Genomic DNA, 12680 nt, shown 5'->3' with positions numbered 1-12680 from the left:
AATATTTTACTAAGCTAGATTTTAGAGACGATTACTATTTAATTTAAATTAAAAAGAAGAAAGAATAAAAAATAGCGTAGCGAAGTTAATTTAAACTATTTAAATATTTAGTTATATTCTTTAAACTTACTAACGTTTCTATTATCTTTTAAGCTATAATTAATAATATTCTCTAGAAATATCTAAACGTCTTTTATATAATCTATCTTAATAATATTTTTATCTACTTTAAAACTCTAAAAAAATATTAAAAATATATAAAAAAAGTACTTAAAAAGCTATAAAAAAAAAGCTATAAGTTAAGTCTAAAAAATACGCGTTTTATATTTAAAAAGTAGAGTTTTTAAAATTTATTATTTAATCTAATAAAATTATAATAAACTTTAAAAAAGTAGAATTTATTTTTAGCTAGTCTATATCTAAAAATCTTTAAGAAGTTTAATTCTTTTTAGATTTTACTAACTTTTATTAATAGTTTATTAAAGACTACGCTAAGTTAGCTAAATCTTTAATTCATCTTATTTATAAAAATACTCGCTTTAACTAGTAAAAAATATAATAAAAAGTCTTTAAACTACTTAAAAGAGCGTTTATAAAAGTACTAGTTCTCGCTTTTTTTAACTTAAATAAGTCTATTTATTTAAAAATAAATATATTTAATTATACTATTAAAGTTTATCTTAGCTAACTAGACGACTAAGAATAACTTTATTTTATAGTCTTCTACTTTAGAAAAATATCTTTAATAGAGCTTAATTACGATATCTATAATAAGAAATTTTTTATTATTATTATCGTTTTTAAAAAATAAAGATACTATTTTAAAGAGATAAATTTTAAAATAATAATATACTTAAACTACTAAAATCTAAACGTCTTTATAACTATAAAAATTCTTAATTAAAGATAAATTAGATAGATAAAATAATTTATCTTCTTTAATTTTAAGATTATTTATTAAAAAAAAACTAAAAATAAAAAAGCTAATATTCTTAGCTAACGATATAACTATACTTTTAACTAACTAAAACTATCTTTAGCGCTTTTAAAATAAAATAAAAAAAAATATTAAACTTAATTAACTCTAACTAAAACTTATAATAATTTATCTTTTAGTTTTAATTACTTAAAGCTAAATAAGAAGTCTTTAATTTTAAAAAAAGTCTTTTAGACCTTAAAAAACTCTAGAAACTATAAATTTTTAGAAGTTAATTTTTAGAAATATAATACTTTTAAAACTTTATTTTTTAGAGATATTAAACTTTTAAAAATTAATCTCTTCTAGAAGTATAAATTTAAAAAAATAATTTTACTAAAAGAAATCTTTAAAGATAAATATTTTAAAAGTATATTTAGTCTAGAAAAAAAATTTTAAAAACTAAATTTTAAAAACTAATAACTTTTAAAAAACTCTTTTTAAAAATCTAAACGTATAAAAAAATAAGAATCTCTAAGAAAATAATTTTTTACTTTTAATATAAAAAGAATATATTTAAATAGTCTATAAAAACGATACTATAGTATAATAACTATTAAATTAAATTTATAACTACTTAAAAAAAAACTTTAATCTTATACTAAGCTTAAAAAAGACTATTCTCTTTAAAAAACTAGTTTATATCTCTTAATAACTTTAATAATAACTTATTAAAAAAAATCTACGCTATTTTAGTATATAGCTATAAAAATACTAACTCTATAATAAAAAGAATTAAAAGAGTATTTTATATATTATATCTTAAAAAGCGAGTATAATAGTATTTTATAGACTATAAAGATTATACTTAAAATAAAGTAGTATAATACGCTCTTTATAAAAAGCTATAGCTAATTATATCTTTTAATTAACTCTAGAAATTTATTTTTTTAAACTTTATTACTAAGCTATTAAAATTTAAAAAGCTATTTATAAAAGTACGCTATAATATAATTCTAGTTATTACTAATAGACTATTTAAATAGAAGTATTTTATTCTCTATAAAAAAGTCTTAAAAGTCTTTAAACTAGTCTATATCTTTCTAAGATATATCTTTATAAACTATAAAATACTAGAAATAATTATCTCTAATTATAATATCTACTTTTACGCTTAATTCTAGTAAATCTTAATAAATAAATTAAAAACGACGTATAAGCTATTTACTATTTTCTACTTCTAAATAAATAGTTAAATAAAATAATTTAACTAAATCTTAAAAAAATATCTATAAAGCTATATAAACTACTAGTAAAATAATTAAGTAGAACTTTTACTTCTAGTATAATTTACTTATAATAGTATACTAGTAGAAATTATCTAAAAAACGTCGTTTTATATTATAGTAGTAGAAGATATATAGATAGTTAGCTTTTACTTTTATTACTTATAAGAATAGTCTAGCTAGATAAAATTTTAGTCTTCTAGATTAGATTTATATAGATATAAAAATACGAATATAAAAGTAGCTTTTTATAGATAGCTTATAATAATAATAATTTACTCTTCTTTACTTCTACTTATTTTAGTCTTATTAATACTATTTTTTATCTTTAGTCTTTTTATTTTAATATATTTACTATTATAATTAATTATTCTAAATTCTATTTAAACGTTTTATCTCTTATTAACGTTAACTTTAAATTTAAGTTTTAAGTTTATAAAGAACTAATTTTATAAGAAAATATTATATAAAAAGAAATACTCTAGATAGAATAGCTAAAAGAACTATACTAAAGTCTAATTTAAGATATAAAATTTATTAACTATTATATAGCTATATACTATAATTATAAATACTAAAAGCCGTCGCCTCTAAAAAAAAGAGATAAAGTTTAGCTTTTTACTAAAAACCTTAAAACTAAATAACTAAGCTCTAAATTAAATTATAAAAAAATTAATCTCTTTAAAATTAAATAAAAACTTTTTTCTATTATTTATAAACTTAAATTATTTAAAAATATACGCTAAAGCTCTATTTTTTATATAGTACTTTTTAAATTAGTACTATAAAACGTTTAAATACTAAAATATCTTAAGAGAGAAATCTAGTTTAAAAATATATAAAAATAAAACGTTAAAAAAATTTTAGATAGTAAATAGAACTTTAATAATTAGCTTAAGTATTTTATTAAGTAGAAAAATTATAACGATTTAAAAAATATCTAAAAACTTTTATTAAATCTTAACTATTTAGAACTTTTTAAGAACTTTTATTAATAAAATCTAAACTAACTAGATCTAAAGTATTTTTTTATAATATAAAATTTAAAGAAGAAGTTAGAGATATTTAAAACTAATTTATAAAAATTTATTAAAAAACTACGCTATTAACGTTTACTATATTACTATTAAATCTACTAAATAAATATAGCGTAGTCTTACTATTTAAATCTATAAAAATATCTTAAGAAAAGCGATCTTTTTAAATAGTAGTCTTTCTTTTAATACGTTTCTTCGTCTTTAAAGTAGATATTTTTTAAGTAAATAAAGTAGCGTTTCGCTATTCTATATATTATAAAAGACGCTAAATCTATTACTTTCTTTACTAAGTATTATAAAACTAATAAGCTATAGTTTTTATAGCTAGAGTAGCTTAAAAAGTAGTCTTTACTATCTAATCTACCGTCTTAGTCGTAGTATTAATATTTTTCTCTTCTATAACTACTTAACTCTTCGTCTATTTTAACTACTAAAGTAAGTTAATATAAGTACGATTTAAGCGACGAATTAAAAACTAGTTAAAACCGCTAATAATAATAAAGATTATCTTATACTCTAAATCTAAAGAACTCGCTATAGCGTTATATAATATATAGTCTATAATAGTATAGTAAGAATAAGTAGAATAAAACTTAGCGATAATATAAAAAGATCTCTCTTACTACTAATAATAATAATAAAATATATTAGTATACTAGTTTTACGTCTTAATACGCTAAGCTTAATAATAATAATAAAAAGTATAAGTAAAAAATATCTTAGAACTAAAGAAAAAAGAATAAGAATAAAAGTAGTATATTTTATAAAAGCTTTTAAACTAAAAGCTATCTAGAAAAAAGATAGTATTATAAAATATTTATAAAAAAATAGAAGTTAGAAACGCGGCGCTAAGCGAATTTCCGCGCTAAGAATTAATAATTACGCTTATTACTTAGTACTACTACTAACGATTATAACGCTAAGACTATACTCTTATAAATATAACCGTCTATTATAATTTATCTCTATATAATAGTTAGAAATTATAATTATAAGATAAATATTTTCTTATATATATAGTATACTTATTTATAGTAGATAGAATCTTCGTAGTTAATTTTAATTATTATCTTATACCTCTCTTATTATCTTTTTTATCTAACTATAACTACTATTCTCTATATTTAGTATCTAGTAATATTCTAAATAGCGATAATAAACTTTTAACGCTATAGATCTTTCTAACGTTCTTATTTTACTTCTCTTTTTAAGTTTTAGTATAATATTTTAAGAGCTACTTTTACGCGTTTATTATAACTTTTAAAATCTTTAAATATATAAAACTAATTCTTCTTCTTAATTTAATATACTACTAGTTTAAGTATAATTTATACGTTTTTATTACTACTATAAAGAAGAAATAATTATTAAAAACGACTCGTATTTATCTTAAAATTACTAATTTTAATTTTTTTTATCTAAAAGTAACTCTTTTACTAAAATATACTATCTTTTAAGCGCTATAAAACTTTAATAAAATTAAATCTTAGTACTCTCTTTATCTTAATAGTATTAACTAAATATATAGATAACGATTATACTAAAAAATAAGTATACTTTATATAAAAATATTAACTTATATAGTAGAGAAGTCGTTTTTAAGCGAGAAGAATTAAAATTAGTAATTTTAATATAAATATAAATTACTTTTAGTAATTATCTTTATAAAGAACTATAATAATAAAATATTTTCTATTATATAGAGACTATATTTAAATAAAATAAATAAAAACTAGATCTTTTTTATAATAGATCTTAATTATTATATAAAGATTAACTATTATAGACGTTTTAATAGTCTTAAAATTAGTAATATACTATTATAATACGACTACTATAATATAACCGCTATAATATAACTCGTTAACTAATAGTATATTATTAGATTAGCGTTATTAGTAATCGTAATCTCTACTATTAAAAGCTATTAATAAAAATCTTAATATTTACTAATACTATTATATTTTTTATCTAGTAAAAAATATATATAAAAAGTTTAATACTATATATAAAAGCTTTTTTAAATAGCTAGTATAGATCTTTAAATAGAGTTAGTTTAACTATTTTATAGCTAATTTTACTAGATACGATACTAACTATTATATATATTTTAGTAATATATTAATAAAGTACTAGACGTATTACTTCTAGTTAAATAATTATTCTTATTTTAAATAGATAATAAATAATATTATTAAATTTATTAATTTTAAGCTTATAAAGATTTATAAAAAGTTACTACTTATTCTACTTTAGAAGCTATATTTATACGTTATAAAGCGCTTTATTTAATAATAGTTTATTTATATACTTTTAAAGTAATAGATAATAAGCTATAAATATTAACTATACGATTAGATAATAAAGAAAAATATATATATATAAGCGATTATCTTAAGTAATATTAAAAATATTATAATTATTTTATTATTTAATAATAAGTAATATTTAATTAATATTAGATATAATTAACTAGTTTATAACTATTTTATCTATTAAAATTAACGCTTTATTTATATATATAGTATATATTTTATTTATAAGCTTAAAAAATATAATATTATTAATAATATTAAATATCTAGTAGATAGCTACTATCTTAAAGACTATTAAAGTATTTATATAACGCGACTACTACTAATTACTATTAATAACTTTATCTTTAAGAAAATACTATTTTTAGTATTATTATAACGTATAAAGTAATTTAAAAAGAAGTATATAAATCGTTATAATTAACTTATACGTTATATTTATTACTATACTAACTATAATAAAATATAGTATAAAGTAGTATATTATTAGAAATTTTTTAATTTATTTATAACGTTATTTACGCGTAAAATACGTATATAACTATTATAAAACTTTTAAACGCGTATAAAATAGTAATACTACTAAAAATAAATATTTAACTATATTATATAGCGAAATAAACGCGTAAAAAAGTTATTAATAAAGAGTAAAAATAAAAATAAAAGCTTTTTAGTAAATAATAATATTAATAAAAAAAATATAAATAAAAATATTAATAAAAACGTTAGTAAGAATATTAAAAAAAATATTAGTAGTAAAAAAAATACTAGTAGTAAAAAGAATACTAATAGTAATAAAAATAGTAGTAATAATAAAAATACTAGTAAGAAAAATCTTTTAATAAATATTAATATTAATAAAAACTTTAATAATAGTAAAAATAGTTTAAATAGCGCTAAAAGCGTAATTAATATAGTTAAAAATATAGTTAATTATATAATTAAAATTAATACTAGTAATAATACTAGTAAAAATAAAAAATATAATAATAGTATAGTTTAGCTAAAAGATAAAGAAACTCTTAGATAATAAATATATTATTTATAACTAATATATATAGTTTTTACTTTAGTAGTATTTTTACTATTATTATTACTACTAAAAACGTATTTATCTAAATTAATAGTAGCGATAAATATAATAGTAAATAAGCTAGTAAATATAATACTAGATCTACTAGTCGATCTATTAGAGTTAATAGTAATAATAATAATAATATTAGATAAATTAATAATACTAATAATATTAAATAAGCTAGTACTATTAAGTCTACTATAAAGATTAAATTATAAATAACTAGTAATTAACTATAACGCTTTAAATAGTAATACTAAAAGTATAAAATAAAAAATATAAATAGTAGTAAATTAAATTATATTTAAATCGTATTTTAGCTAGATAAAATAATATAGTAATTTTAAACGTAGTAAAAATAAAAAAAATATATTTAAAACTAAAAAAATATATTAAAAATTTTTATATTAAAAATAGATATATTTAGTAATATTTCTAATTTTTATATTAAAAATAGATATATTTAATAATATTTCTAATTTTTATATTTTTTATTTACTAAAATATTATTAATTACGTTTTTATTACTAATATATTAGATTTTTTTAATTTATAAGTAATTTATATAAATATATAATAAAATTAATTACTAAAATATTAAAAATACTATCTAAATATTAAATATATATAAATTTTACTAATATATTAGATTTTTTATAAAAAATATAATATTTTAATAATTTATTATAAATATTAAAAAAATATATTTAAAGCTAAAAAAATATATTTAAAATTTTTATATTAAAAATAAATATATTTAGTAATAGTTTTTTAATTTTTTTTAAAATTTTATAGTATTTAAAAAATAGTAAATTTTAGTAAAATTTTTTTAAAGAGATAAATATAAAATTATATATAATTAGTAGCTATTTAGTCTAAATAATATACTTAAATCTAAATAGTATATATTTAAAATTTTATAATAATATAAAATTCTTAATATAATAAAAAATATAAATATTTTTTAATATTTATAATACTACTAAAACTTAAATTTATTAATTCTAATAAAAAATAAGAGTAAATATAAAATTATATATATTTAATAGCTATTTAGTCTAAATAGTATATCTAGATTTAAATAGTATATTTTATAATTATATATATTACTAACTATTTTATTTAATTAAAGTAATATCTATATTATTTACGCTACTAGTAAATTATATAGATTATTTATTAGATTATCTACTAAACTACTTATTAAATTATTTATAATATTTAATATAGTATTAAGCTTATAATTTATAAAGTAGTTAGTAATTATAAAATATACTATTTAAATTTAGATATACTATTTAGATTAAATAGCTATTAAATATATATAGTTTTATATTTATTCTTAAAAAATAAAAAATTTTATAAAAAAATATCGACTTATTTAGTTAAAAAAATTTTAAAAATTAACTTTTTTTTTTCGCGTAAAAAAACGTTAATAAAGACTAAAATTTAATTATTTTTAATTTTTTTATAATAGTAAAAAGATTTAAAAATATTATTTATTATAAAAAAATTATTTTTTAATAAAAACGTTAATATTTTAAAAATAAAAATTTAAATATATACTATTTAGATTTAAATATACTATTTAGACCGTAATACTACTAAATATATACGATTTTATATATATATTTTAAATCTATAGTATTATATTTAAAGTTTTTAATATAAATATAAATTACTTTTAGTAATTATCTTTAAATATAAGTCGCTTTTAGTAATAAATTTATAATAAATAAAGAAATTAAAAAAGAAGTAGTTTAAAATATTAGTAAAGAATAGATAATTTAGTAATATACCAAAATCTAAGATTTTCTCTACGTAATTTACCGTCGACTAGCCGGCTAGCTGGCGGTAGTAAAAGACGTATTAGCTACTATTAGCTATATACGTTAGAGTCGCTATAGCTTATAAGCCGCGACTACTATAAAAAACACGAAGTACTTTATCTAAAACGGCCTTTACTCTCTCAGCGCTAAGCTTTTCCTTTCGATCGAACGAGTAAAGACCGTTGGTCTCTTGTTCGATATCAGCGCTATAGTTTACATTAGCGAATTGTTAACATGTGATGTACCCGTACTTACAGCTGCGTGTAGACGAAACCACTGGAGTGGCCGGCCTCGACGATTCCCATCATGAGACGCTCAATGCGTTGCAGCAGATCGTCTGGATCGGTGGCAGTGGTGTAGCCCCACTCGTCGGCGGAGTCGCCCGAGGCTGGGGCAATGTTGACGCCTCCGAACTCGGTGTTCAGAGTGACAGCACCGGGACGGTGCTCTGCACCCGGATCCAAGCCAGGAATTGGGGCAACGAACATGGGCCTGCCGGCCTTGGCAGCGAGAATGCCCTGTAGGGTTGAGCAAGTCTCAGTCAGGGCAGGAGCATCGCTGTAGTCATGGAAAGTTGTAAGGTCGGTGCACACGTGCTCCCATCCGCAGTTGTCGTTGATGGGCCGTGTGGGATCGAGGGTCCTGAAGAATGTCAGTCGGTTGGCTCGCTCTGGTAGGGATCGACTTACTTGGTCATGTAGTAGAGAGCGCGAATGTGGTTCCGCTGCTCGACGTTGTCCTTGAGGGAGGTGTATGCCCAGCTTTCGTTGACGGGGGTCCAGGTGATGATGGAGGGGTGGTTGATGTCCCGCTTGACGGCCTCGATCCATTCCTGGTTGAAGCGGTCGACGTACTCTTGGCTGAACTGGTAGGCGTTTGCCATCTCGCCCCACACGAGGTAGCCGAGTCGGTCTGCCCAGTACAGGAACACGGGATCCTCGACCTTCTGGTGCTTCCGGCAACCGTTGAACCCCATCTTCTTGCACAGCTCAATGTCGGCCTTCAGACTGTCGGGGGATGGAGGCGTCATGAACGTGTCGGGCCAGTAGCCTTGGTCAAGCGTCAAGGCCTGGAACAGCGGCCGTCCATTCAAGTGCAGCGCGCCATCACCCTTGGTCCAGTCGAGCGAACGCATGCCCGTCGAGGTCTTCACCTCGTCGACAAGCGCTCCCGAGGAATCGAAGAGGCGTAGGGTCAGATCGTACAGCAGGGGGTGCTCAGGCGACCACAGAGCCAGGCCATTCCTCCAGCAACGCTCGCTCTCCAGAGGGGCCTCTTGCTGCAGCGCGGCCGGCAAGCTGGAGAGCTGCTGCTGCGAGAGACGCAGCCCAAGGTCCAGGACGACGTGGTTCTTCTCCTTCGGAAGCTCCTTCTTGGGCGACGTGGCGACGGAGGTGCCCGCAAAGCTGGCTTCGAGCTCGACGCTGTACCTGTGGCCTGCCTTGCGGCCCAGGACGGCAATTTGCGCATGGAGATCGCCAGACTCGATATCGTTGGCACGCAGGACGGTCCCGAAGCTGCTGTCGGCAATCCGCGCAGCCGGCACCGTCTCAATCCAGACGGATTGCCAAATGCCACCGGACGGTGTGTAGAAGATGCTTTCCGGCTTGGCGCCCCAGTACTGTTTCCCGCGGGGCTGTGTGAGGTCGTAGGCCGAATCGTAGACCCGGAGGGTGAGCCTCAGCGGGCCAGATGGCGCTGAGTCCAACGAATCGGTGATGTCGACCTCAAAGGGCACGTGCCCGCCGCGGTGCCCTCCCACAAATTGACCATTGAGCCAGATCTTGGCTTCATAGTCGACGGCACCAAACCTGAGCAGAGCTCTGTCCCCTCGATTCTTCTCCTCTGCGGTGCGAATATCCTCGATGAGCCGCTCGTACCACAGCACCTCGTGATCACCACGCTCGTTGATGCCAGAAGCAGGTGACTGGAACACGAATGGAACTTGGATCTGGCGCCTCTGATGGACTGTGCCTGCCGAGCCCCGGAAAGCAAGGTTGTCTTTAATCAAGTTCTGGGTGCCTGCAGCAATCTTCTGAGTGATGCTCTCGCTCTCGGATTCGTGCGCAGCTCTGGAAGATCCAGCTCCGGTCGACGTTACCTGCGCCGGCAGGCCCTGGAGCTGCCAGCGCTCAGACAATCCGGCATCATCGTCGTCAAAGAGGAAGTCCCACGGCCCATTGAGCGATTTCCAATGAACGTGGGCGCGCTCGAAGTCGGGGCGGGGATACGCTTGAGAAGCCATACTGGAATAGCAATGTTGGAAATGGTTTGACAAGATGCAATTGAAGTGTGAATGTGGACGGTGGCTCTGTACACATGTCCTTAGCGGGGGACGTGGGGTATGACGCAACCGTTCTTCTTGGCCTCAGGAATGAAGGGGCACTAAGAAGGTAGGGATCAGCGAGTGATTAATTAAGTAGGACGCCTGGAAGTATGTGATGCTCGTACATGTTCGCCTGAAAAGATGGTAGCGTCGTGCTGATGTTTGCGAAACTCGATTATTCTACGAAATTTTCTATTCCGGAGGCGCAACTATTGAAATGCGTATAAGTACACCTACCCACCCAAGTGCAGCCTAAGCAGCGCTTCAGTCTGTACAATTATGCGGAAATGATGCGCGCTTCAAAATCACCTCCATTCCCTAGCCAAAAATCCGAAGGCCTACCTAACCCAGCAGCATGCGACGAGGGTCCTCAATGTACTCCTTGACCTATCCAATTTGTCAGTGACCGTACCGTGTACCAGTGTTTGAGCGAACGTACCTTGACCAGGAAAGTAACGGCTTCCCTGCCGTCCAGCAGGCGGTGGTCGTAAGTAAGAGCAAGATACATCATAGGGCGGACCTCGACCTTGCCGTTGACGGCAACGGGCCTCTCCTTGATGGCGTGAAGACCAAGCACGGCTGCAACCCATTAGCTATCCATCAAGTCAGTCTGCCAACATGTCCATGACTTACCGGTTTGGGGCAGGTTGATGATGGGTGTGCCGTAGAGCGAGCCGAAGACGCCACCCTGCCATAACGTCAGTCACGGTACCGCCAACAGAAGGCGGCCACTTACGTTGCTGATAGTAAAGGTTCCTCCGGCCATATCCTCAATCGTCAGCTTGTTGTCGCGCGCCTTCTTGCCAAGGTCCGCAATCGACTGCTCGATGCCGATCATGTCCATAGCCTCGGCGTTGCGGACGACGGGAGTAACAAGACCCTTCTCGGTCGCAACAGCGACACTGATGTCGACGTAATCGCGGTAGACGATCGTGTCTCCGCCATTGGGGCCCTCGATCGATGCGTTGACGGCAGGGACGTCTTTCATGGCGAGCACGCAGGCGCGGGAGAAGGCGCTCATGAAGCCAAGCTTGACGCCCGACTTCTTGAGCACATCGTCCTTGTAGAGTTTCCGGAACTCCATCAACGAGGACATGTCGACCTCGTTGAAAGTCGTCAACGAGGCCGCCGTGTTCTGCGACTGCTTGAGACGCTCGGCGATGCGCAGACGCATGCGGTTCATTTTCACCTGGGCGAAATAGCGTCAGCTCCGTCCGACTCGCAGTGGACAGGGCGCAAACTTACGCGGCGCTCTTCGCGGTTGCCAAAGGGCGACTCGGTCTTCTTGGGCTGCTCCTCCTTGGCGGGGGCGGGCTTCTTCTCCTGCTGCGGCGGAGGCTGGGGCTTGGACTCCTCCTTTGGCGGCTCGGGCTTCTTCTCCTGAGCAGTCTCCTGCTCCTTCGGGGCGGGCTCCTTGGGCTCCTCCTTGGCAGTCTCCTCCTTCTTCCCCTCCGGAGGGGCGCCGCCGAGCTCGAGCTTGATGAGGTCCTGGCCAACGGTGACAGTGTCCTCCTCCTTGACCAGCAGCTCGGTGATGGTGCCAGCCTCGGGGGCATTGACAGAGACGTCGATCTTGTCGGTCTCAATCGTGGCAATCTCCTCGTCGAGCTCGACGTAGTCGCCAACGCCTTTGCTGAACTGTTTTAGGGTGCCCTCGGTGATGGACTCGGCCATCTCGGGGACCTTGACGATTTTGGAGGCATAGGTGCGGTATTGAGGGAAGAGCAATTGCGGCAGGCGCTGGGAGCTGCGCGGGTAGGCGGCAGCGAAGCGCACCGAGGTGCTGAGGACGCGACGGAAGGACATGGCGATGCAAGGCGCAGAGGAGCAGAACTGTGTGCGGGCGGGCAGGAGTGCCGGGGGCAGTGTGGAGGGGCACGAGACCAGCGCGGCAGC

The 12680-nt window shown here is 29.5% G+C and overlaps 2 protein-coding genes across 2 annotated transcripts; both read right to left on the bottom strand.

Annotated features, from left to right (window-relative positions):
* Nucleotides 1–8709: 8709 nt before the first annotated feature.
* LTHEOB_12761 (Glycoside hydrolase family 2) lies at nt 8710–10703 on the bottom strand (the record flags this gene model as incomplete). The annotated part of the gene is made up of 2 exons (XM_035509664.1): nt 8710–9100; nt 9148–10703. The coding sequence occupies 2 exons, from the start codon at nt 10701–10703 to the stop codon at nt 8710–8712; spliced, it is 1947 nt and encodes a 648-aa protein (XP_035363879.1).
* A 423-nt stretch (nt 10704–11126) lies between these two features.
* Nucleotides 11127–12590, bottom strand: LTHEOB_12760 (Biotin/lipoyl attachment domain-containing protein; the record flags this gene model as incomplete). Its single annotated transcript, XM_035509663.1, has 5 exons — nt 11127–11171; nt 11224–11363; nt 11418–11472; nt 11521–11973; nt 12030–12590. 5 exons carry the CDS (start codon nt 12588–12590, stop codon nt 11127–11129), a joined length of 1254 nt encoding a protein of 417 aa, XP_035363878.1.
* Between the last annotated feature and the right edge of the window lie 90 nt (nt 12591–12680).

Source organism: Lasiodiplodia theobromae, assembly GCF_012971845.1.
Source record: "Lasiodiplodia theobromae strain AM2As chromosome Unknown scaffold_73, whole genome shotgun sequence".
Lineage (NCBI taxonomy): Eukaryota > Fungi > Ascomycota > Dothideomycetes > Botryosphaeriales > Botryosphaeriaceae > Lasiodiplodia > Lasiodiplodia theobromae.
Note: the sequence above shows the minus strand (reverse complement) of the source record. Positions and strands in the feature narration are given on the sequence as shown.